The following is a 26602-nucleotide window of genomic DNA, read 5'->3' as shown; positions in this document are numbered from 1 at the left end:
TCTTGAGATAGAATTTCCTTCTGATGAAGATGCTGGGAAAACTGTTGAAATGACAACAAAGGATTTAGAATATTACATAAACTTAGTTGTTAAGGCAGTGGCAGGGCTTGAGAGGACTGACTCCAATTTTAAAAGAGGTTCTACTGTGGATAAAATGCTATCAAACAGTACTGTGTGCTACAGAGAAATGGTTTGTGAAAGGACAAAATTGATATGGCAAACTTCACTGTTGTCCTATTTTAAGAAACTGCCATGGCCACCCCCACCTTCATCCACCACCATCCTGATCCATCAGCAGCCATCAACATCAAGGCAAGATCCCCCACCAGCAAAAAGATTACGACTGGTTGAAGACATGGATGATGATTACCACTGTTTTTTTTTTTTTTTTTTAGCAATAAAGTATTTTTAAATTAAGGTATGTACATTTTTTGACATAATGCTATTGCACACTTAACAGATTCCAGTAGAGTGTAAATGTAACTTTTATATGCACTGGGAAACCAAAAAATTCGTGTGACTTGCCTTACTGCAGTGGTCTCAAACTGAACCCTCCATACCTCCAAGGTATGCCTAGTATATTCCTACACTGGAATACTACTTGGCAATAAAAAAGAGTGTACTACCAATACATGCTACAATACAGTTTACTAAAAATAATTATGGCAAGTGAAAGAAGTCAGGTACAAAAGAGAATATACTGTGTGGTTTCATTCATATGAAACTACAGAAAAAAACAAACCTATAGCAGCAGAAAGCAGAACAATAATTGCCAACACTGGATGTTGATGAGGGGAGACTGACTGAGAAAACAACAGTGCATAAATTTGCAAAAACTAATAAAAATGTATGCTTCAAATAAGTACATTTTATTGTATGTAAACTATACTTTAAGAATGTTGATTAAAAAAGAAAATTTTTCTTAGAGAGGGCCTAGCAAAACTAGATTCAAACCCAAAGGCATAAAGAAAAATATTTATCAATCTTGTAATCTTGCTACAACAAAATGGATTTCCATACAAATACCACAAACATAATAACAATACAAATAGTTAATTTGACAAGAAGATTAAGCTCCTCTAAGAACTCATACAAATCAATAAGAAAATCTTTACAGAAAAATAGTCAAGGGGACTTCCCTGGCAGTCCATTGGTTAAGACTCCATGTTTCCACTGCGGGGGACACAGGTTCAACCCCTGGTCAGGGAACTAAGATCCCACATGCGTAGTGTGGCCAAAAAAAAAAAAAAGTTGGAAAATCAGAGAATCAACCACAGGAAATTTTAAAGAAATAAAAAATACTGTAGGGACTTCCCTGGTGGCACAGTGGTTAAGAATCCGCCTGCCAATGCAGGGGACATGGGTTCAAGCCCTGGTCCGGGAAGATCCCACATGCCGTGGAGCAACTAAGCCCATGTGCCACAACTACTGAGTCTGTGCTCTAGAGCCCTCGAGCCACGACTACTGAAGCCCGTGCACCTAGAGCCTGTGCTCCGCAACAAGAGAAGCCACCACAATGAGAAGCCTGTGCACCACAACCAAGAGCAGCCCCTGCTCACTGCAACTGGAGAAAGCCCCCGCGCAGCAATGAAGACTCAACGCAGCCAAAAGTAAATAAATAAAATAACTAAATTAAAAAAAAAAATACTGTAAGAGTGTAAATTGGTTCTACCTAATAAGTAAATGGATATACTCTTCAATACAGATAATTTAATCCTAGGGTATTATCCTAAAGTTATAATTGCATATATAAACAGAAAAACAGTGGTAAAACAGCAGAATAGGCTCTATGCATAGGTACCTCCACTGCACCAATAATTAAACAAGAAAGAGTGCTTGTACACTTATAACAACTAGGTGAGTGCTTGACAAAAGGAGAGGCTGCTGATCTTTTCTAAGTGAGCAGTATATAAAAATAGCTACCATCTCTGTCCCTCAGTGGCTTGTGTTCCTGGAGTGGCTGGCTGGTGCCAAGGCATGTAGTGGGGACTTTGTTCTCCAAAAATTGAGGGTGCATTGTGGTTGGTCTGGTGGATTCCTGAGAAATCAGTGCCCATGCTTGCTTTAGTACTGGCCCTCTTTACAGCAGCAGATTCCCCTGGTGACTGACTTAAAAGGACAAAATCCTCTGCCACCAGCACTACCCTATTCAGAGCCAGACATTTATGGAAATCTTTTCCAGGTCACATGCCAAATGCAGAGATGATGGAACAGAAATTTCAGTGACCACAAACAATAAGGAATATATATTTTGCGAAAATAATTTGGAAAAGTCACAAATGAACAGTTATAGCCCTCAACAAGCAAAAAATCAGTAATATATGAGGAGCAGGAGAATCAGATTTCCAGAGTTAACACTTTACACTACTTGGCATGTCTAATTCTCAAAAAAAAATTACAAAACACACAAAGAAACAAAAAACAATGGTCCATTCACAGGAAAAAAAAATTTGATAGAAACCATCCTGAGGAAGCTCAGACGTTAGGATTACTGGCCAAAGATGTTAAATCAACTATCTTAAGTGTACTCAATAAGCTAATGAAAACCATGGACAAATCTAATAGCGATCAGGAAAAAGATGTATTAACAAAATGATAAAAGGTAATCAGTACACCTACCCTTCAAGAAATGCTAACGGGAGTTGTTCACGGTGAAATGAAAAGACACCAAACAATCAAAGCCATAAGAAGAAACAAAGAACACTGGTAATTACATAGGTAAATTTTAAAAATATTATTGTACAGTTGTCCCTTGGTATCACAGGGGACTGGTTGCAGAACCTAGAAATACAAAGGGCTGACTGCACCTTTGGTATGTGACTCCTCTTTTTTCCTTATATGATTCAAAAGAGAAATGAACAAAACAATATAAAGTGATACCAATGGGCACAAATATAAAGATGTAACCTGTGACAGTAAGAATATAAAAGGGGACGGACAGAGAAGTATAGAAGCAGAGTATCTGTACACTACTGAAACTAAACTGGTATTATTCAAATGACGTTGTTATATATTTAAGATGTTAATTGTAACCGCCAAGAGAACCACTAAAAAAACAAAACAAAACAAAACTTAAAAGTATACAGAATAGGAAAGGATATCAAAACTTTACATTACAAAACTTCAAAAAAGGCAATAGTGGAGGAATTGAGGGGGAAAAGACATTTAGGACACACACAAAAAAAATACCTAAATAGCAGAAGTATCCCTACTTATCAGTAAGAACTTTAAATGTAAATGGCTTAAACTCTCCTCTTAAAAGGCAGGCACTGGTGGGCTGAATAAAAAAACAAGGTTCATTCATATGCTGTCTATAAGAGATTCCTTTTAGATTCAAAGACATTGAAATTAACAGAACTGAAAAGGGTATTCTAAGCAAATAGTAATCAAAATACAGCTAAGATTACTATATTATTATTATGCAAAACAAAGTCAAAAAGGGTTATTAGAGACAAAGGAGATTATATATTGATAAAAGGTTCAATCCAGCAAAAAGATAGAACAATTATAAACATACATCCATCTACCAACAGAGTCCCAAAATATGTAAAGCAAAAACTGACAGAATTGAAAGGATAGACAGTTCTGCAATAATAGAGACTTCAATAACCCACTTTCAATAATGAATAATAACAAAACAGAAAAACAATAAACAGGGACTTCCCTGGTGGCACAGTGGTTAAGACTCCATGCTCCCAATGCAGGGGGCCCAGATTCGATCCCTGGTCAGGGAACTAGATCCCACATGCATGCTACAACTTAAGAGTTTGCGTGCCACAACTAAGGAGCCCTCCTGCCACAACTAAGACCCAATGCAACCAAATAAATAAATAAATAAAATAAAAGCAATAAACAAATAGGGAACTTGAATAACACTACAAACAGTGACAGACAGTACTCTAAACACCAGAGCATATATTTTTATCAAGTGTACATGGAACATTCTCTATGAGAGACCAAAACTGGTTTTAATAAATTTCGAAAGACTGATATCTTACAAAGTATCTCCTCTGTCCACAATGGAATGAAACTAGAAATCAGTGACAGAAGGAAAACTAGAAAATTCACAAATTAAACAACACACGTTCTTAACCAATGGGTCAAAGATGAAATCGCAAGAGAAATTAGAAAATAATTTGAGATGAATGAACACAAAAACACAACATATCAGAACTTACTGGATGTATCAGCCATAAAAAGGAACAAAACTGGGTCATCTGTAGAGACGTGGATGGACCCAGAGACCGTCATACAGAGTAAAGTAAGTCAGAAAGAGAAAAACAAATATCGTGTGCTTCCCTGGTGGCGCAGTGGTTGAGAATGTGCCTGCCAATGCAGGGGACACGGGTTCGAGCCCTGGTCCAGGAAGATCCCACATGCCGCAGAGCAACTGGGCCCGTGAGCCACAACTACTGAGCCTGCGCGTCTGGAGCCTGTGCTCCGCAACAAGAGAGGCCGCGACAGTGAGAGGCCCGCGCACTGCGATGAAGAGTGGCCCCCGCTCGCCGCAACTAGAGAAAGCCCTTGCACAGAAACGAAGACCCAACACAGCCAAAAATAAATTAATTAATTTTTAAAAATCGTATATTAATGCATATATGTGGAATCTAGAAAAATGGTACAGATGAACCGGTTTGCAAGGCAGCAATAGAGACACAGACGCAGAGAACATACGTATGGACACCAAGGGGGGAAGGGGGGTGGGTTGAACTGGGAGATTGGAATTGACATATATACACTAATATGTATAAAATAGATAACTAATGAGAACCTGCTGTGTAGCACAGGGAACTCCACTGTACAGTAGAAATGAAGACAACATTGTAAAACAACTATACCCCAATAAAAAAGAACTTACTGGATGTTATAAAAACAGTGTGAAGAGGGAAACTTACAGCTATAAGCACCTATGTTAAAAAAGAATGATCTCAAAGCAATAACCTAAGCTACCAACTAAAAACTAGAAAGAAGCAAACTAAAACCAAAGATAGCAGGAGGAAATAATAAAGATTAGAATGGAGATAAAAAGAACAGAGAAATGACAGAAAAATCAATGAAACTGAAAGCTGGTTCTTTGAAAAGATCAAGAAAATGAACAAACCTTTAGCTAGATTGACTAAGAAAGGTAAAAGATTCCAATTTCTAAATCAGAAATGAAAACTAAAATCAGACCCAAATACTGATTTTACAGAAATAAAAAGAATACAAGAGAACAGTGTAAACAAAGGCAGATCAACATGTGGATAACCTAGACGAAACGGAAAGATTCCTAGAAACACACAAACTACAAAAACTGATCCGAGGAGGTGGAAATTTGAATAAACCTTTAAGAAGGAGGTTGAATCAGTGATTTTAAAATTTCAAAGAGGCCATATGATCCAGCAATCCCACTCCTGGACATATATCCAGACAAAACTATAATCTGAAAAGATATGTGCACCCCTATGTTCATAACAGCACTATTTACGACAGCCAAGACATGGAATCAACCTAAATGCCCACTGACAGATGAATGGATAAAGAAGATGTGAGATACACACACACACACACACACACACACACGGAACATTACTCAGCCATAAAGAAAGAATGAAATAATGCCATTTGCAGCTACATGGATGGACCTAGAGATTATCACACTAAGTGAAGTCAGTCAGAAAGAGAAAGACAAATACCGTATGATATCACTTATATGTGGAATCTAAAATATGACACAAATGAACTTATCTATGAAACAGAAACAGACTCATATATGTAGAGAGCAGACTTGTGGTTGCCAAGGGGGAGGAGGGGTGAGGGAGGGCTGGATTGGGAGTTTGGGACTAGCAGATGGAAACTATTATATACAGAATGGATAGACAACAAGATTCTATTGTACAGCACAGGGAACTATATTCAATATCCTGTAATTAACCATAACGGAAAAGAAAAGAAAAATTTTACCAATCCTTCTCAATTAACACCAATCCTTCTCAAACTCTTCTAAAAAAACTGAAGAAGAAGAAACACTTCCTAACTCATTCTATGAGGCCAGTATTACTCTGATAAAACAGACAAACACACTACAAGGGGGGGAAAAAACCTACAGGCCAATATCCCTTATGAATATAGATTTTAAAAATCCACAAAAAAATACTAGCAAATTCAACTTGTCAGGAGTTAAAAGAGTATACATCTTGACCAAGTGGGATTTATTCCAGAAGTGGGAGCAGGAGGGTGGGGAGGGAGGATGGGAGGTGGGGTGGTTCAACATAAGAAAATCAATGTAATATGGCACATTAACAGAACAAAGGAAAAACACACACGATCATCTCAGTTGATACAGAAAAAGCATTTCAAAGAATTCCACACTTTCAAGGTAAGAATACTCAAACTGGGAACGGAAGGGAACTTCATCAACATGACAAAGGCCATATGTGAAAAGCACATGGTTGATATCACACTCAGTGGTAAAAGACTGATGGTTTTTCCCCTAAGATCAAGAACAAGACAAGGATGCCCACTTTTGCCATTTCGCTCAACACAGTATTGGAAGTTCTAGCCAGAGCAATTAGGCAAGAAAAAGTAATAAAAGACATCCAAACTAGAAAGGAGAGGTAAAATCATCTGTTTGTAAATGACATGATCTTACATGTAGAAAATTCTTAAAGAATCAGACCCCCACCCCCACCCCCCAAAAAAGTTAGATCTAATCAACTAGTACAGCAAAGATGCAGGATATAAAATCAACACTCAAAAATGGTTGCATTTCTATACACTAGGAATGAACAATCTGAAAAGGAAATTAAGAAAATTCCATTGACAACAGTATCAAAAAGAACAAAATACTTAGGAATACATCACCTATACAATGAAAACTACAACAAATTGCTGAAAGAAATGAAAAACCTAAATAAATAGAATGAAATCCCATGTTCATGGATTGGAGGACTCAATATTGTTAAGATGACAATAATATTCAAATGATATACAGACACAGTGTACTATCAAAGTCCCAATGGCATTTGCTTGGAGAAATAGAAAACTCCAACCTAAAATTCATATGAAATTTCAAGTGGTCCTGAATACCCTCAACAGTATTAATAAAGAACAGTAAAACTGAACAGCTCATACTTCTCATTTTCAAATCTTACTACAAAGCTACAGTAATTGAAATAGTGTGGTACTGGCATAAAGACAGACATACAGACCAATTAAATGGAAATAGAGAGCCCAGAAATAAACTCAGCTCCTCCCATGGACACACCAAATTTAAAAGTACTTACAGAGCAAGTATCTATGACAATAACCTGGAGACTAGCAGAAAAGATTTTCCACAACTAAAGTCATGAAGAAGGAAGCATGAGATGGGTAGAAGGGGTGGAAATGAGACATAGTCAGGACCCAAACCCCCTGGTTGGTGACCCACAAACAGGAAGAATATCACAATTGTAGAGTTCCTCCCCCAAGGAGCAAGGGGTCCAAATGCCACATCGGGCTCCCCAACCTGAGGGTCCTAAAACAAGAAGACGAGGCCCCAGAAGGTCTGGCTTTGAAAGTCAGTGGAGCTTGCATACTGCACACTGAGAAGATTGTAGGAAACAGAGAATCTGCTCCTAAAGGGTGGGAGCAAAAATCTCACCCACCCAGGACCAGACAGACGGCTACACAGGGGAATTCTACAAAACATTTAACGATGCATTAACACCTATTCTTCTTAAACTATTCCAAAAAATTGAAGGAGGAATGCTTCTGAGCTTATTCTATGAGGCCAGCATCACCTAGATACCAAAACTAGATACAAAAAAAGAAAACTACAGGCCAATGTCACTGATGAACATGGATGCTAACATCCTCAACAAAATATTAGCAAACAGGATTCAACAATACATTAAACAGATCACACATCATGATCAAGTAAGATTTATCTCAGGGATCAAGGATGGTTTAATATCTGCAAATAAATCAATATATCACTTTAACAAACTGAACATAAAAATCATATGATCATCTCAACAGATGTAGAAAAAGCTTTTGAAAATTAAACGTTTAACATTTATGATAAAAACTCCCAATAAGTGGGTATATAAGGAACATACCTCAACATAATAAAGGCTATATATGACAAACCCACAGCCAACATCACACTCAATGGTGAAAAGCTGAAGCATTTCCAGCAAGTTAAGGAACATGACAAGGATGCCCACTCTCATCATTTTTATCCAATATAGTACTGGAAGTCCTAGCCATAGCAATAACGAGGAAGAGAAATAAAAGGAATTCAAATTGGAAAGGAAGAAGTAAAACTGTCACTGTTTGTAAATGACATGATACTATATATAGAAAAGCCTAAGGATGCTATCAAAAATCTATTAATATAAATGAATTCAGTACAGTTGTAGGATACAAAACTAATACACAGAAATCTGTTGCACTTCTATACATTAATAATGAACTATCAGAAAGAGATTTTAAGAAAACAATCCCATTTACAACTGCATCAAAAAATAAAATATCTAACCAAAGAGGTAAATGACTTATACTCTGAAAACTATAAGGCATTGGTAAAAGAAACTGAAGATGACACAAACAAAAAGGCACACCATGCTCATGGACTGAAGAATTAATATTGTTAAAATGACCAAACTAAGCAAGGCAATCTACAGATTCAAAGCAATCTCTACCAAAATATCAAGGGCATTTTTCACAGAACTAGAACAGTAATTCTAAACTCTGTATGGATACCAAAAGACCTCAAATACCAAAGCAATCTTGAGGAAGAAAAACAGAGCTGGAGGTATTCCACTCCCAGATTTCAAACTATATTACAAAGCTTCAGTAATCAAATAATACGGTGCTAGCTCAAAAAGACACACAGATCAATGAAACCAAAGAGAGAGCCCAGAAATAAATCCACACATATTTCGTCTATTAATCTATGGCAAAGGAGGCAAGAATAAACAATGGGGAAGACAGCCTCTTAAAGAGAGCTGGGGAAACTGGATAGCTACATGCAAAAGAATCAAATTGGACTATGTTCTCACACCATATATAAATGGGCAGAGGACCGGAATACAGACTTTTTATCCCCCCAAAGAAGACACACAGATGGCCACAGACAGAAAAGATGCTCCACATCACTAATAATCAGAGAAATGGAAATCAAAACCACAGTGAGATACCACCTCAAAACTGTCAGATGGCTATCATCAAAAAGACAACAAATAACAAGTGTCGGCGAAGATGTGGAGAAAAGTGAACCCTTGTGCACTTGTAGGATTGTAAATTGGTGCAGCCACTATGGAAAAACAGTATGGAGCTTCTTCAAGAAATTAAAAATGGAACTCCTATAGGATCCAGCAATTTCACTTCTGGGTATTTACCCAAGGAAATCAAAACTACTAATTCCAAAAGATATATGCACCCTTATATTCACTGCAGCATTATTTACAACAGCCAAGATATGGAAGCAACCTAAGTCCCCATCAGTAGATGAATGGATAAAGAAGATGTGATATATATACACAGTGGAGTATTATTCAGCCATAAAAAAAGAAATCTTGCCATTTGCGACAACATGGATGGATCTAGAGGGTAATTATGCTAAGTGAGGAAAGACAGAGAAAAGCAAATACCACATGATCTCACTTATATGTGGAAACTAAAAAATAAAACAGACAAAACAAAATGAAAACAGACTCATAGATACAGAGAACATATGGGTAGTTGCCCGAGGGGAGGGGGTTGTGGGGCAGGTAAATAGGTGAATGGAATTAAGAGGTACAAGCCTCCAGTTATACAATAAATAAGCCATGGGGATGTAATATACAGCATAAAGAATATGGTCAGGGACTTCCCTGCTGGCCCAGTGGTTAAGACTCCACGCTCCCAATGCAGGGGGCCTGGGTCTGATCCCTGGTCGGGGAACTAGATCCCGCACGCGTGCCGCCAACTAAGAGTCCGCATGTCACAATGAAGATCCCGCGTGCCCCAACTAAGAGCCAGCACAGCCAAAATAAATGAATGAATGAATGAATAAATATTTTTTAAAAAGAATATGGTCAAATAATATTGTATTAACTTTGCATGGGGACAGATGGTTACTAGACTTAACACGGTGATCATTTCATAATGTATGCAAATGTCAAATCACTATGTAGTATACCTGAAATGAACATAATACTGTACATCAACATTATTTCAATTAAAAGGAAAGGCTAATATTATAAAACCCTTAGAAGAACACATAGGGGAAACATTTCATGATCTTGGATTTGGCAACGATTTATGAAGTATGGCAACGAAAGCACAGATAACAACAAAAAAATTAACTGGACTTCATAAAAATTAAAAGCTTTTGTGCCTCAAAGACACTTCAAGAGAGTAAAAAAGATAACCCACAAAATGGGAGAAAATATTTGCAGGTCATATATCTGACAAGAGTTTAATATCCAGAATATATAAAGATCTGGTACAGCTCAACAACAAAACAAATAACCCAATTAAAAAAATGGTCAAAGGACTTGAACAGACATTTCTCCAAAAAAGGCATACAAATGGCAAAGAAGCACATGAAAAGATGCCCGATATCATGTGTCACTAGGAAAATGAAACACAAAACCATAATGAGATACCACTTTCTACCCATTAGGATGAGGGCTTTATCCAAAAAGCAAAAATAACAAGTGTTGTTAGGATGTAGAAAAATTTGAATCCTTCTCCATTGCTGGTGGGAATGTAAAAGGATACAACTGCTTTGGAAAACAGTTATGCACTCCTCAATATGTTAAACATAGAATTATCATATTACCCAGTAATTCCTAGTATATACCCAAAAGAGTTGAAAGCAGGGACTCAGATAGTTGTGCAGCATTATTCACAATAATCCAAAGATGGAAGCAACCCAAGCATCCTTCAATAGATAATGAATAAACAAAATGTGGTATATACATACAATGGAATATTATTCAGCCAATAAAAAGTCATGAAGTTCTGACACATGCTCCACATAGATGAAGCTGGAAAACATTATGCTAAGTGAAATAAGCCAGATACAAAAGGACAAATATTGCATGATTCCATTTATATGTGGTATCTAAAATAGGTAAATTCAGAAAGACAGAGACTAGAAGGGAAGTTACCAGCAGCTGGGAAGAATGAGAAGTTATGGTTTCATGGGTATAGAGTTTCTGGGGATGCTGCAAAGTTCTGGAAATAAATACCGGTGATGGTTGTACAGTAATGTGAATGTACTAAACGCCACTGGGTTAGTTGTACACTTAAAAATGGTAAATTGTATGTATGCATATTTTACCACAATAAAAAAAACTTTTAAAGAAAGCATATGTTACAAATTATTTGTAAACAAGAACAACTTAATAATTAAATCATGGAACAATATTAAATGTATACCTGAAACAATGGTGAATGAAAAGATCTATTATGAGAAAAGAATAGGCGTGTATATACTATACGTTTCCATTTACGTAAAGACAGAAAGAAAATTCCTAGATGGGTGCAGAAAAAACTGCTCTTTCTCATCACCTCTAGGGAAAATGACTGGAGGAATCTGGGACAGGGAGATTTAATTAACTTATTTACTATAAATCATTTGACTTTCTTACCACATACAGGTATTACTTTCACACTTAAAATAATGTGGAGAATGGACTGTAAGGAGGGGAAAGCTGAAGGCCTAACAGCTAAAAGGCTATTCCAATTGCTCAAGCCTAAACAATGGTAGTAATGATTGAAAGAAGTTTTGAAGGCAGATTTCATGGGATGTGAGAACAGATTAGACATGTAAACTGTGAGCAAGTGTCATCAACGACAATTTCCAGGTTCCCAAATGGCTGAGTATTAATGCAGTGATGCAGTTAATTGAAATGAAAGTACTGAGAATGTTTTCCACCTTTGTTACTAAAAAATTATTCCTGCTCCTAAGAGCAGGATTGAGATCTGTGATTATCTTACATGTTGTCAATCAGCATCTAACTTAAACTTCATGCTGTCTGAAGTTATACTTCTAGAAGAGACTGCTGTTTAGAAAGTATTTTGACATTCTATCACTAATTTCCTGAAATAGCATTTCATATGAGCCAGAAATTTCTTTAAAATCATTATGGGTTTTATAAAATGTTATTCATCTTTGTTTGTTAATAGACAGACAACAAAAACCTTCTTGTCTCATGATGGACTAACAAATGTTTCTTACCATGATTGGCTTGCCCTGAAATGTCTTAACTTCTTCTCTTAAGTATTTAAAAGCCTGTTAACAAAGCAGAAAGGAACTTTCATTAGCATTCAAACATTTCATTAAAGCCATCATTATTCTATCAAGAGAGTTTTGGTAATTGCAACTATCTCTAAACTAAACAATAAAAAATTCTGAAGGTGATCCCATTATGCAGGTGACAGGGAATGAAAAAGTAAAAATTTAAGACCTCAGCTACAGTTCACATTTATTGTATATTAAACTACTATGGATTACTACTTGACACACACTCACAAAATTCAAAACAGGCCCAAAATATCACTACATTATCAATTTTTAAATGGGTTCAGAGGGCCTTCTAAGATGAAGAATTTAAAAAAAAAAATCAGTAAGAGGTTTTAAAATGCTATTATATAAATTTTTGTTTCAAAGAAATATTACTTATCTTTAAATAGGCCATGATAACAATTAAGAGTAAAATCATTATGTCAAAATACCAAGAATCAGAACAGAAGTTATATATATTGTGGGCCTACTATGTAACAGAAATACTAACTACTGAGTACATGGTCTCTGATCCCCATGTTAATTTAAAAATTGTGTTAATTTTTTTACTGACAGGAAACAAACTGGTCTTAAATTGAAACAGAAAAAGCTTTAAGAAGATCATCAAAAAGGAAACCAATTAATAAGCAAAACCAAAAAGGTGAGTAAGGTTCTCCAAAGTCTTTACAAACATTACTGTAAGCACACATTTTTCTCAGTTAAAATATACACTACTTCTTTTATCACCAGGACTTGAAATCAGAAGAAAAGTTTTCTTCTCACCTGCTGTGCATCTGTGTCTGACTGGAAAGTGATATACCAGTTGCTATTGTGTGCAAATTCACAGCTTATCACCTTGGGGCAGTTTTCATTTTTAAACAAAGCTTTTACTTCCTAAAAAAGAAAATCTTCGGTTAACTCTAAAAATATATCAAAAATGGGCATTTTTTTTACTCTTCATGTCTTTTGGTCTTTTCTATTTCTTTACTTAGTAACTGTTTATGCCTTCTGCCCATTTTTCTGTTGAGTAGAATTATACTCTGAAACAAGAACATGCATAGTTATAGTGCAAATTTTGTGCATGATTTAGGGATGGAAGCTTATTTTATAATCAGCAAAACTGAAGTATTATTTCAATCCTAGTGGCAAGCTAAATTCTGCTTAAGAGTAAAATCTTTCCAGTCCTGTCATTGTCCAAAAAAAAAGGTGTGGGTGGGTGGGTGGGGGGACTGTCCTACATTAACATTTTCTAGGTGCTAAGTATTTTTACACATTTTCATTTAATCCAAATGCTCTGTCTACAACAGTCACAGACATGAACTGTGCACAGATATCGTGTTTTTCGTAACTGATTTAATTAAAAACAAAAATTCAAAAAAATACATGGATTTAGAAAAAGATGATTATCAAAACTCAGAGGGACTTCCCTGGTGGCACAGTGGTTAAGAATCTGCCTGCCATTGCAGGGGACATGGGTTCGAGCCCTGGTCCGGGAAGATCCCACATGCTGCAGAGCAACTAAGCCCGTGTGCCACAACTACTGAAGCCTGCACGTCTAGAGCCTGTGCTCCACAATAAGAGAAGCCACCACAATGAGAAGCACATGCACCAAAACGAAAAGTAGCCCCCGCTCGCCGCAACCAGAGAAAGCCCGCACGCAGCAACAAAGACCCAATGCAGCCAAAAAAATAAACAAAAATAAATAAATCTATTAAAAATTACTGAAAAATAAAATAAAATAAACAGTTAAGAATATTTAGCTTTAACAATGCTAATGATTTACCTCTACTGGTGTTGTTTCAGGAATCTCTCTAAGAATTACAATACAACGCTTATGACTTGGTCTCACTTTCTCGCCCTTCTCATCAACTTGCACCATGGGAGAGGCTGAAATTTTAAAGAAGTTTCATTCAAAAGTGTAAAAATAGTGATATTAATAATTCCACTAAAAAACTATTCATTTCAATTTCCAACTGAATAAATTAGCAGAGGCTAACATTTTAAAGAAATTAAGTTGTAGAATCAAAGATTACAGTTACAATAAAATATCTTGAGATTGATATGCAAAGAACATTGTCCAATGTTATTCATTGCACAAATACTCAGAGTACTTATTTTGTGACGTGGCAGTGTTGGAGTTGAAAAGAAGCCTTTAAGGAGTATACAATATTTATATCTCATAGGGCACTTCCCTGTATACAATTACCAAATTCTTTATTTCAAGTAAAATCAATGTACTGCATTAGCCAAACACTACTCTGGGGAATGTAATGAGCTTTGATATGTGAAAAAATTCTCCTTAAAATTAAAGTCTGAGAAACACTTAAAACCAAGAATTATATATAAATGATTACAATCTTTCTTTCAGATGCTGGTTTTGAGTTAATATAGAATGAAGGTAGTACCACAAGCCAAAACTTTTATTTCTAGTCCCTTCAAAGGATAATATGTCACATCTTCCTGTGCAGGTAAGTAGAGAGAATAAAAGTAGTTGTTAAGGAAGAAGGCCTGTGTATAAGTGCTAGGTTTCAGCCCTTGGAGGTAGGAGATTCTGTCTCTTGGCAAATTCTTTAAATGTTGACAAGACTGGGTCATTTTAAGATCTGGTCAAACCAGATCAAGACTGGTTTGATCTGTACAAACCGATCAAAGATTTCATAAATGTTTTTATCCCTCTGACAATGGAAATCTCTACTCCCATGTAAGTCTATTACTGGACTTGCTTTATTTAACTTTCAAACATTTCAACAAATTTCAAAAAAAAAGTGAAGATCCACCTTTACTCAAGTAGTTAACAAAACCTGTATAAGAGAGGTTACCAAGAAATGCTGATATAAGACACAAACACCACTAAAAATTCTTAAGCCTCAATCTAAAATATAAATTCTTTACCAACTTTAGAGCAGTGTTTGTCAAACTGCAGGTCGCAACTCTTAATAGGTTGTGAAAACAATTTTATAATAAAAGAAATGAACTCATTTCAAGCATTTAGTATTAATCTACTATTAACATTTCAGTTGTGTGTATGTAGTGTATGTGTGTATTGGGTTGTGATATAAAGTTTACTTATTACTTTTGTCCAAAAGTTTGAAACAGATTGCTTTACAGGGTGTGATAATGACACATATAGCTTTCTAATAGCCCAGAAAACAGAGGTTTAATTGCTTATACTTGAGTAAATGAGTATCAAGATGAACAACCAAGGTACAGAACTGATATACAAGCTATATATGTACCAGTCAGTAAAAATAGATAATTAGCACAGAACAGCAAAAAATATGGAGTTAAAAACAATTTCCTGCATGATCAGAAGTCAAAAGAATATTTAATCTTTGATTTTAAAAGTAAGCTAAAAGGTACAATTTACATACATCTCAACACTTCAAGAATTAGGTCAGGGTCTGTGGTCAGCTTTTTTATTTCTTCCATGTTGGCAACTGTCCAAATTGGGATGAACTGATCACTGTCCATTTGAGATATCAGGTAAAGATCCTTTGACAAATTTTCTCTGAAAGGAATAAGAGAAGCAACAGTCCTATAAAACAAACAAGTCTTAAAAAGCACCTAAAGAAGAGATGCCTTATTCACTTTTGTCACTAAACCTAGGAAAACAAAATTATGCTATCAGAAATAACACAGTGAACTATGAAAATACGTAATATACAACAGATATATTCTAACAACTTCTGGAAAGTTTCTGAATCCCCAAATACATTGGGCCCAACAGTTTTGAACAAGGAATTTTATGAAATTATACTGATGTGGAAAGAGGCTTAATATTAAAGTATATTACAAAATATTACATACAGTTTTGTTCCATCTTATAAATACCTTATCACTGATGTTAGAATATGCATATGGAGAAAATTGTAATGTAAACCATGAGCTGGATCATGGAGGATTTTTAGTTTCTTAATGTTTGCATTTTTTAATAGGTATGTTTGACTTTTTATTTAAATTTAAATAATAAAGTTAAAATAATAAATATAAAACATTTTAAATTAAGACAAAAGATTAAGATACATTTTTTAAAAAAGAAGATACAAATGCTCTATCTTACACATAAAATCTTGTTCAACAAACTGAAGGAGAATCAAATTCATATCTTGTTATTTACATCAAACCTTTGAAGCAGTCTGGTTATAAACAGCTAGAAATCTTTGCTTAAAAGCCACCTTCTCAGGGCTTCCCTGGTGGCGCAGTGGTTGAGAGTCCGCCTGCTGATGCAGGGGACATGGGTTCGTGCCCCGGTCCGGGAAGATCCCACATGCCGCAGAGCGGCTAGGCCCATGAGCCATGGCCGCTGAGCCTGTGCGTCCGGAGCCTGTGCTCCGCAATGGGAGAGGCCACAACAGTGAGAGGCCCGTGTACCGCAAAAAAAAAAAAAAAAACACCTTCTCAATGACCACCCTATTCTGAAACCAACCAAGTACTCATGATTCCCCTCTTCCCTTGCTTACTCTGCTCTATTTTTTTCCATAGCACTTATCACCTAACACACTTCTAAGCTGCTTATTTATTATGTTTATTGTTTTCTCTCCCCCAGTCAGAATACAGGTTCCATGAAGGATCTTTGTCATTCAAAATGACAAAGCCTTAGTACTTGGCAAAGAGTAGGGTCAAGGCCTTTACATTCAAATTATACTAAAATAGAGTAGTAATTACTTTTTTAAGGTTACAACTGTCAACAAGTGGTGGTTATTTGTCTTGGGGAAAAAAGAATAGAGAGGATACCAGTAACAGTTAAACTCACTTCAGCATAAAAGAAAGAATAGGGCTTTCCTGGTGGCGCAGTGGTTAAGAATCCACCTGCTAATGCAGGGATCAAGGTTCGAGCCCTGATCTGGGAAGATCCCACATGCCGCGGAGCAACTAAGCCCATGTGTCACAACTACTGAGCCTGCACTCTGGAACCCACAAACCACAACTACTGAGTCCGCGTGCCACAACTACTGAAGCCTGGGTGCCTAGAGCCCGTGCTCCACAATAAGAGAAGCCACCGCAATGAGAAGCCTGCACACTGCAACGAAGAGTAGCCCCCGCTCGCCGCAACTAGAGAAAGCCTGTGCACAGCAAGGAAGACCCCAAAACAAAATAATTTATTTATTTTAAAAAAAAGGAACATACTAATCAACCAGATATTCTTTAAGAACTTGAAAATAAGACAACTATGAACATAATATTTGCACAACTAAAAGGCTGTAGCCTAAATCAACTCAGACTTTCAGCCAGTCTCTCCTTACAAAACAGTATGACACACCCTTAAAGAAACTACCTTGTCAGAAGTCAGTCAAATTAATAGATATATAACATCGAGGATTATGACTAATACCTAATATGTTCATGACTAATACCTAATATGTCTTAGTGGCAATTTTACTGAGCTACAAATGGCAACCGCCCAGCTGGTTTGAACTGTATCGTAGTTCTGAGTAGGATGTGATAGATCATGATAAGCCAGAGCTCATGCTGCAACAACTAAAAAAGCTTGGACAGATTACAGAAATATCATGTTTTTGGAGATAAAAACTGTAGAAGCTACAAGGACAAAATGAAATTCCAGAAAGATAATCTTTCTTTTCCAAGGATATCTGCAGATCCTGGACCACAAAGAAACTAGTAGAGCTTTATTTTAGGCAGTTGCACAAGACTGGTATTATGAATTGGAAACTAAAGGAGCCCCCAATACACAGCTGATTTTCCTCCATATGACATTTACTGCATTCTAAGGAGGAAGATGGAAGGCTGGGACCCTGAAAGATGGAAGGCTGAAAAAGCAGAGTAAAATCTTCGTGGTCTTGTGGAAGTCCCAGTAGAAGAAGGAACCTTGCATCAAACCTAAGACAGGTCTCCCTGACAAGACATTTGCCAGATTTTGAAGCTGTACAGGGTAAAAGGCTAAAGAGCTCATCTCAAACCTCTGAAGAACACAACTAAACTTCCCTTGGTGTTTCACGACTGAGGTAACAGAAAACTGCCAACTTCTAAATCAAAAGCCTAAGAAGGTCCTGCCTAAGGAACAGAGATAAATCAGAGGTCGATCGAGTCTAATTAAAGTGGCTGCTCAGCCCTGACTCAGCTCAATCCTTAACTGGATTGAAGAAATCAATCTGCTTCTGCTTACCAGAAGAAAGCTCAAATCTTGTCTAGAGAGAAACATTATGGCACTGCAGCTTTCTAGTTTCTTTTATATGTAGTGCCCAGCATATGTAGTGTCCAAATTATAATCAAAATTTATAAGACATGCAAAAAGCCAGGAAATTGTGACAATCAAGAGAAAAAAAACCTCAGAAATATAAGCAGACATACAAATGATCCAGTTAGTAGGCAAAGATTTTAAAATAACTATGACAAGTATGGGAGACAAAATGAATTGCATCATAGGCACAACTGACTAGAAGGGTCTTGTTTTCATAAAACTAGGGCCTGTACTAAACTATAAAGGCAAAGAAGAAAAGGGAGATATTCAGGATGAAAAATCAATTAAAACTGAGTCAAGACTGGATTATATGTAAGGAAATAAAGAAGTCTATGATAAAATCCAGGTTTCTACCTTAAAAAACTGGTTTACTGGTCCTCCTCCGAAAAACAGAAGGCATTACATTTGCACGCATATCCAAACTTCTGTTTATTTTGGAAGGGGTAGTTCTATATACTCAAGGTTTATACATCTAAGCTATAAATATACCTACATAATTCTTAACTCTTATCTGTAAATAAGATACCTTGAAATGTTTACCTGAAGGAACTCTTTATTTAATAGAAGAAACAGGTAATATAAATTCTATACCCATCCACATATCTTATTAAAAATAACTCTATGCTCAAAGATTACAAGAGCAGGGCTTCCCTGGTGGCGCAGTGGTTGAGAGTCCGCCTGCCAATGCAGGGAATACGGGTTCGTGCCCGGGTCCGGGAAGATCCCACATGCCGCGGAGCGGCTGGGCCCGTGAGCCATGGCCGCTGAGCCTGCGCGTCTGGAGCCTGTGCTCCGCAACGCGAGAGGCCACAACAGTGAGAGGCCCGCGTACCAAAAAAAAAAAAAAAAAAAGATTACAAGAGCAAACTACTAAAAACATAAAGAGAACCCTAAAAATGAATATGATTATAGGAAAAATATCCAAGAGAAATTTCATTATCTTTATACTGGGACTAGACCCTTTACATAACCAACTGGAGACATCTTTAAATCTAGTTAAGAAATATACTGAAGAATGATACCAAAATACATCACCAAGGGAAATTAAAATCACTTTTCCATTCAATTCATAGGTATTTCACATCTACTAATCAAACAATTCAAAAAGGAAAAAGGTCAATTAAAAAATGATAGTGTACCGTGAGAAACAGAATTCTAATTGTTTCTTCAAACACTCTTTTAGTTCTTCTGTAGAAATTGCTGAGTTGCTTTCTCCTGATGGTAGAAAACAAGAGGGGAAAAGTTAATACCTAATTACCATAGGTAGTAAACTTTACATATTGTTTTCAGAGTAAGCCACAAAGTATGCAAATTAAAATCAAATTAAAATCACCAGAAACTGTATTTTTATTCCTTTTAGAATTCAGATACACGAGGTCTACCTTTTAACCTATCTATTCTTCTTTCTTTAGACAGATTTCATATCAGTTTTTGTTTTTTTGTTTTTTGTTTTTTTGCGGTACGCGGGCCTCTCACTGTTGTAGCCTCTCCCATTGCGGAGCACAGGCTCCGGACGCACAGGCTCAGCGGCCATGGCTCACGGGCCCAACCGCTCCGCAGCGTGTGGGATCTTCCCGGACTGGGGCACGAACCCATGTCCCCTGCATCGGCAGGCGGATCTCAACCACTGCGCCACCAGGGAAACCCTCATATCAGTTTTTAAATTACATATTTTATCAAGTAATTAACAAATCATCAGTAATACTAAAAGCATTTGGATACCATATTGTAAAACATTACCCTAAATACTTTAAAAAAATGTGATAACTACTTATTCCTTTAATGAAAACTCAAAGAACAAAAGTAATAGTGGGGCTTCCCTGGTGGCACAGTGGTTGGGAGTCTGTCTGCCGATGCAGGGACACGGGTTTGTGCCTCGGTCCGGGAAGATCCCACATGCCGCGGAGCGGCTGGGCCCGTGAGCCATGGCCGCTGAGCCTGTGCGTCTGGAGCCTGTGCTCCGCAACGGGAGAGGCCACAACAGTGAGAGACCTGTGTACCGCAAAAAAAAAAAAAAAAAAAAGTAATAGTAATCTAGGGGCTTCCCTGGTGGCACAGTGGTTAAGAATCCGCCTGCCAATGCAGGGAACACGGGTTTGAGCCCTGGTCCGGGAAGATCCCACATGCCGTGGGGCAACTAAGCCTGTGCACCACAACTGAGCCTGTGCTTTAGAGCCCGTGAGCCACAACTACTGAGCCCACAAGCCACAACTACTGAGCCTGCCTGCCAATGCAGGGAACACGGGTTTGAGCCCTGGTCCGGGAAGATCCCACATGCCGTGGGGCAACTAAGCCTGTGCACCGCAACTGAGCCTGTGCTTTAGAGCCCGTGAGCCACAACTACTGAGCCCACAAGCCACAACTACTGAGCCCATGAGACACAACTACTGAAGCCTGTGCGCCTAGAACCTGTGCTCCGCAACAAGAGAAGCCACTGCAGTGAGAAGCCCACGTGCCGCAACTAGAGAAAGTTCACACACAGCAACGAAGACCCAACGCAGCCAAAAAAACAAATAAAAATAAATAAATTTATATACATAAGCCAAAGTAACAGTAATCTAAATTTGAAGACAGGAACTACACAAAGTGGGATATATATATGGCTCCACATCTGTACTATCGGTAGTAAATCTGATGTTAGTCACACTCCTTAAACTTCTATCTCTTAACAGACTTGTTGCCAAGGAGGAGGTGGGGTAGGGGAGGGATGGATTGGGAGTTTGGGGTTAGTAGATGCAAACTATTATACAAAGAATGGACAAATAAGGTCCTACTGTATAGCACAGGGAACTATATTCAATATTCTGTGATAAAACATAATGGAAAAGAATATAAAAAAGAACGTGTGTGTGTGTGTGTTTATTACTGAATCCCTTTGCTGTACAGCAGAAATTAACACATTGTAAATCAACTATATTTCAATTAAAAAAACCCCACTTCTATCTCTTAATACTCTTTTCATTGCTTAATTTTAGAGCACTATATTTTCCTGTAAAGATAAATTTTGTGCATGATTTTACCACTACTTTGTCTTACTACTCAAGATTCAAAATGATATTAGATATTAATTTCATTAAAAATGAAGTAAGAAGCATCCTATTCCTATGTAGTATATGTAACCCTTCTAATACAAAATTCATCCACCCAAATGCTGGCTAAATGAATAATAACTTCATTTAAGCTTTCAGTGTTATTACAGCAAACTTTTTAAAATACCAACTGGTTGCCAATTCACTAAAACCAACTATAAGTTCAAAGTAGCCAGTGGATAGGTATATTATAACAAGGAGGGAGCAAAACCTAACCACCTTAAATTATTATATGGAAATACCACCCCATTCTACTTCAGAAATCAACTTACAGGCTGACTGACCTTAGAAATCGAATCCAGATATATATAATAAATAAACTGAGAACAAAGGTTTATATACCTTGACTAATGCCAGGGAACTAAGCAGTGACAGAAATGCCTACTCCCTATTACACTTATTTTCCAAAGAGACCCTTTAGAACTTAGAAAAATAAAGTTAGGTAATCAGGTTCTATAGTCTATCTTTAGTTTCTTTTAAATTTCATCCATTTTAAGTCCAAGCAATTAGTAATCCATGCTAATTAAATGAATGTGAAAAAAAACATATCTCACAAGTTGAACTGTAGTAGAACTATAACACAACCTTTTTCTCAAAATTAATCCCTGCAATCTCACATTTATAAATGCATTTCACACTGACAAAAGTGATGGGAAAATTGACAGAACTTGCGTTGATCCCAACTAATAGATCAAGAAACTTGAACTCTGAAAGATTGTAATTTAGGTCTCTTTTTTAACTATATTGACTATTTTTTCCTTTCATCTTTAATTTCACACTTTCCTTTAATAAGACCTTTAAAATAAACATTCTTTTTAAATTACAATGTTCATGTTTGGCCATTTGAAAACAGTATTTATAAAAGTCACCTAATATTTCATTAACATAAACTTCTTTTCAAATAATAAAATAGACCAATTAATGCCATGTTTACTAGAATAATGATAAACAGACTGGAGGGGGAAAAAGATTAGCATACTGCATTCTCATTTTACCAATAAAACCATAAAGTTTACCAGAAACATCATATATTTGGTAACTCAGATCTTCTGGTCCCAAAATCATTCCATCAGTTGATTCCTCAATGCCTGTAGTAGTTCTTGTGGTTTCACAAGATGAATACATTATTTCATACTCCTTACACATATCATCTGCAGGTTCTCTATTACCTGTATTAAAGAAAACATACTAGAAGTGAATAGTAATTCTCTAAAATCCTATCTTTAGGCACTCTGGGCACAATAAGATATTAAAGAATTCTAGCAATTGGGAAAATATCCACGAGATTTTAAGTAAGAGTCCAAAGGAGGTAAGTTTGACCATTATGGATAAGCTAAAATGATTAACAATAGCTTAAACTTACATAGTACTATCTATGTATAAGACAGCTTCATGTATTTTATTCACTTAATTCTCAGAAAAACCAATGCCAAAATTAATTGCTATTGTTAATGTTTTACAGATGAAGGCAGCAAGCATGGAGAGGTTAAGTCATTTGCCTAAGATCAAACAGTGAGTAAGTAGCATTGGCAATGATGGTAGATCAAAACTAATTTAAAAATACCATATTGTACATGGGTTAAATGCTGAACCCAAAGATACAGCTACTGTCTGAAATTAGTGACAATCCATTCGTACTGGAAATAAACGAGAATGGTATACAAACTACATGTTAAACATTTACAAATATATTTTACCAAATAATCAAAGAATGTATTAAAAGTTCTATAAACTGGTTTGGACGTATGTTTAACCAAAATGTGATTCAATCTGATGAAATATTTACGACTTACCCTCAGGATGAGACCCTGATGTGGCTGCTGTTTCATGCCAAGAGCTTTCAGTTCCATGAGTTACTGGAGTGGCATCAGTATTTCCTGGAGGTATTTCTTGCCATACTTTGGCATTAGGATTTAAGCCAGTTCCTTTAGATGTTACCTGCTAAATATTAAAAGGATCCATTTGTTAATTTTAAAAGTCAGTGCCGGGCTTCCCTGGTGGCACAGTGGTTGAGAGTCCGCCTGCCGATGCAGGGGACACGAGTTTGTGCCCCGGTCCAGGAAGATCCCACATGCCACAGAGCGGCTAGGCCTGTAAGCCATGGCCGCTGAGCCTGCGTGTCCGGAGCCTGTGCTCTGCAGCAGGAGAGGCCACAACAGTGAGAGGCCCGCGTACCGCCAAAAAAAAACCCACAAAAGTCAGTGCATTAAAATTATAAATTTAGACAAAACTTTTCCATTACTTAAATGTGAAGAAAATCCTCAATAATATTATGTAATTAATAATAAATATTAAATAAACAATATTTTAAAGTTTTTGGCTCAACTTGAAAATATAAACCTTTTTAAGCAGATGAACTTGAAATGTTTGTATGTAAAATTTAGCTACCTATACAATAAAAACATATTTTTATAAAATACTATTAATATAGAAATACTGCTTTACCCCAACCTACTTGCAAGTATTGTAAAATTTATTAAAACTATTCACATACCTTTGATGTTAGTGTGTGTTTGAGTACCTAGAACAAATTTTTGAGTTATCTACAGCAATTTTCCACAGTACATAATTTTTATTGCCATCTAAGCTGTGATAGAGAGTCTGAATGATTCTATAAGTGGAAATTTTTTCCCAAGTCAAAAACCACATTCTGCCTTATGTTACAATGCATTATTTCATTTGTCCTGAAAGTGCATTTTCTTTTTTAAAATTAATTAATTTATTTATTTATTTTTGGCTGCGTTGGGTCTTTGTTGCTGCCTTCAGGCTTTCTCTAGTTGTGGCGCGCGGGCTTCTCACTGAGGTGGCTTCTCATTGAGGTGTCTTCTCTTGTGGAGCACAGGCTCTAGGCACGCGGGCTCAGTAGTTGTGGCACGCGGGCTCAGTAGTTGTGGCACACAGGCTTAGTCGCTCCGCAGTATGTGGGATCTTACCAGATCAGGGCTCGAACCCATGTTCCCTGCATTGGCAGGCGGATTCCTAAACACTGCGCCACCAGGGAAGCCCAGAGGATTTGTCTTCTTTCTGCTGGATGACGGCACAGTAAGACTACCAATCTGGTATCACTTAAAATTTTCAACGAGGGTTTCTGGAGAACAGGTAGGGAATTTTAGCCCTACTTTGCATCAAAGAGGATTTGTGGTTAGAATAAGACCCCTCCTTCCACCAACCCAGAGCCAAGGTTAAAGCTGACAAGTTTTCCTTTTCTCTGAGAAAGCTGTTTTTTCCCCTAGTTTATCATTTGTCCTGTCTCTAAGCACTGCAATTAAAATCTAAGCTCTGGGCCACTAAGGACCAACAGATGCATTAGGGGCAGACCCTAGGTTTAACACCTGCTTCTCTCTCTGGATTAGTATTTCCTGATTTTTTTGGTCTTAAGATTTCACTTGCTTTCTTACCAGCTTAAAGCTCTGCTTAAAACAGAATTTTTAAAAAATTAACCAACTTCCCAGTTGTTTTCCAAAATCTCAAATTCATATTTCTTTAAAAGTACCAATACTGTCTTAAGAAAGCTAAATTGGGGACTTCCCTGGTGGCGCAGTGGTTGGGAATCCGCCTGCCAATGCAGGGGACACAGGTTCAAGCCCTGGTCCAGGAGGATCCCACATGCCGCAGAGCAACTAAGCCTGTGCACCACAGCTGCTAAGCCTGTGCTCTAGAGCCTGCGAGCCACAACTGCTGAGGCCCACGAACCACAACTGCTGACACACGGGCGCCTGGGGCCATGCTCCGCAGCGGGAGAGGTCACCGCAGTGAGAGGGCTGCGCACCACAACGAAGAGTGGCTCCTGCTCACTGCAACTAGAGAAAGCCCGCGTGCAGCAACGAAGGCCCAATGCAGCCCAAAATAAATAAATAATAAATTAATGTTTTTTAAAAAGCAAAATTGAAGAGATATTCCAACAATTGAGAGGCAACTATGGTATAACAGACAAAGATCAAGTTTACTCTTCCACCCAGTAACTGTGCAATCACTGACCCCAGTTTCCTTATTTTAAAAAATATAATGGGACTTCCCTGGTGGCGCAGTGGTTAAGAATCCACCTGCCAATGCAGAGGACATGGGTTCAAGCTCTGGTCTGGGAAGATCCCACATGCCGCGGAGTAACTAAGCCCGTGAGCCACAACTACTGAGCCTGAGCTCTGGAGCTCGCAAGCCACCACTACTGAAGCTGGCGAGCCTAGAGCCTGTGCTCCGCAAAACGAGAGAAGCCCCAGCAATGAGAAGCCCGCACACCACAGTGAAGAGTAGCCCCTGTTCACCACAACTAGAGAAAGCCCGCGTGCAGCAACAAAGACCCAACACCGCCAAACAAAATAATAAATAAATAAATAAATAAATAAAACCTTCATTAGGAAAAAAGTAAACAAGCAAGTTTTAAAAAAATATACGGTGTGTGTGTATATATATATATATATATATATATATATATATATATATATATAATGCCTATTCTACCAAAACTCCTTATAGTTTCTGCACACTATGGACACCTAACTTCATGTGTGTTGGTCACTACTTCCTCTTTCCCTCTTGTTATTTGTACATACTTCTATTTTGTTATCACTATAATAGTTTATTTAAGTAAGTGTTCTTTGCAACAAGGCAGTGGGCTCAATGAAGAAAAGGTAGAAACTGGGTCTTCCTCTTCTATTTCAGCTATTAATATAAACCAGGCCAAGAGTAGACCTTCAACTGTCTATTTGAATGGAACAGTAGAGGCATAGGTGCAAAAGAAAACAAACAAAAGAACCCAACTAATGTTTAGCTACTGTATTTACCCTTCTGATGTGCTAGAAAATCAGAGTTGATACAATCTTCCTTGTTTTCATGTGCCTGTTTAAAATGGAAGTCTTACATTGGAGTGGTTCTTGGCTTTTTGATTTCAGGGCTGCTAAAAGCTTTTACAATAAACATCAAAACCAATAACAAAATGTCAAATGTAGCAAGGGAGCAAAAGCATCTTTGAAGTAGCACCAAAGATGAATAACCAAAGCAACATCTTTGCTTAGAGATGTTAATTCACAACTACTTCATATCATTAATTAGCTCAGGGAATAAACAACCAATTTTCTT

General features: G+C 37.2%; 1 protein-coding gene across 4 annotated transcripts in view; it reads right to left on the bottom strand.

Annotated features, from left to right (window-relative positions):
- The window catches only part of LARP4 (La ribonucleoprotein 4), a gene marked incomplete at its 3' end in the record, with an annotated part of 67915 nt that overhangs the window by 26543 nt on the left and 14770 nt on the right, over window positions 1-26602 (bottom strand). For 3 of the 4 annotated variants that reach the window (XM_082635742.1, XM_082635743.1, XM_082635745.1), the window contains exons 2-8: window positions 23320-23467; window positions 22543-22695; window positions 19577-19652; window positions 15610-15746; window positions 14022-14125; window positions 13022-13132; window positions 12194-12247 (exon numbers count right to left, since the gene is read on the bottom strand). In XM_082635742.1, coding sequence (XP_082491868.1) covers window positions 12194-12247; window positions 13022-13132; window positions 14022-14125; window positions 15610-15746; window positions 19577-19652; window positions 22543-22695; window positions 23320-23467 — 783 coding nt within the window. The remainder of the gene's footprint in view (window positions 1-12193; window positions 12248-13021; window positions 13133-14021; window positions 14126-15609; window positions 15747-19576; window positions 19653-22542; window positions 22696-23319; window positions 23468-26602) is intronic. The other variant, XM_082635744.1, reaches the window with a different exon arrangement.

This window comes from Mesoplodon mirus (assembly GCF_964341445.2).
Source record: "Mesoplodon mirus genome assembly, chromosome: 11".
Lineage (NCBI taxonomy): Eukaryota > Metazoa > Chordata > Mammalia > Artiodactyla > Ziphiidae > Mesoplodon > Mesoplodon mirus.
The sequence above is the reverse complement of the archived record's forward strand: the minus strand, read 5'-3'. Positions and strand labels throughout refer to the sequence as shown.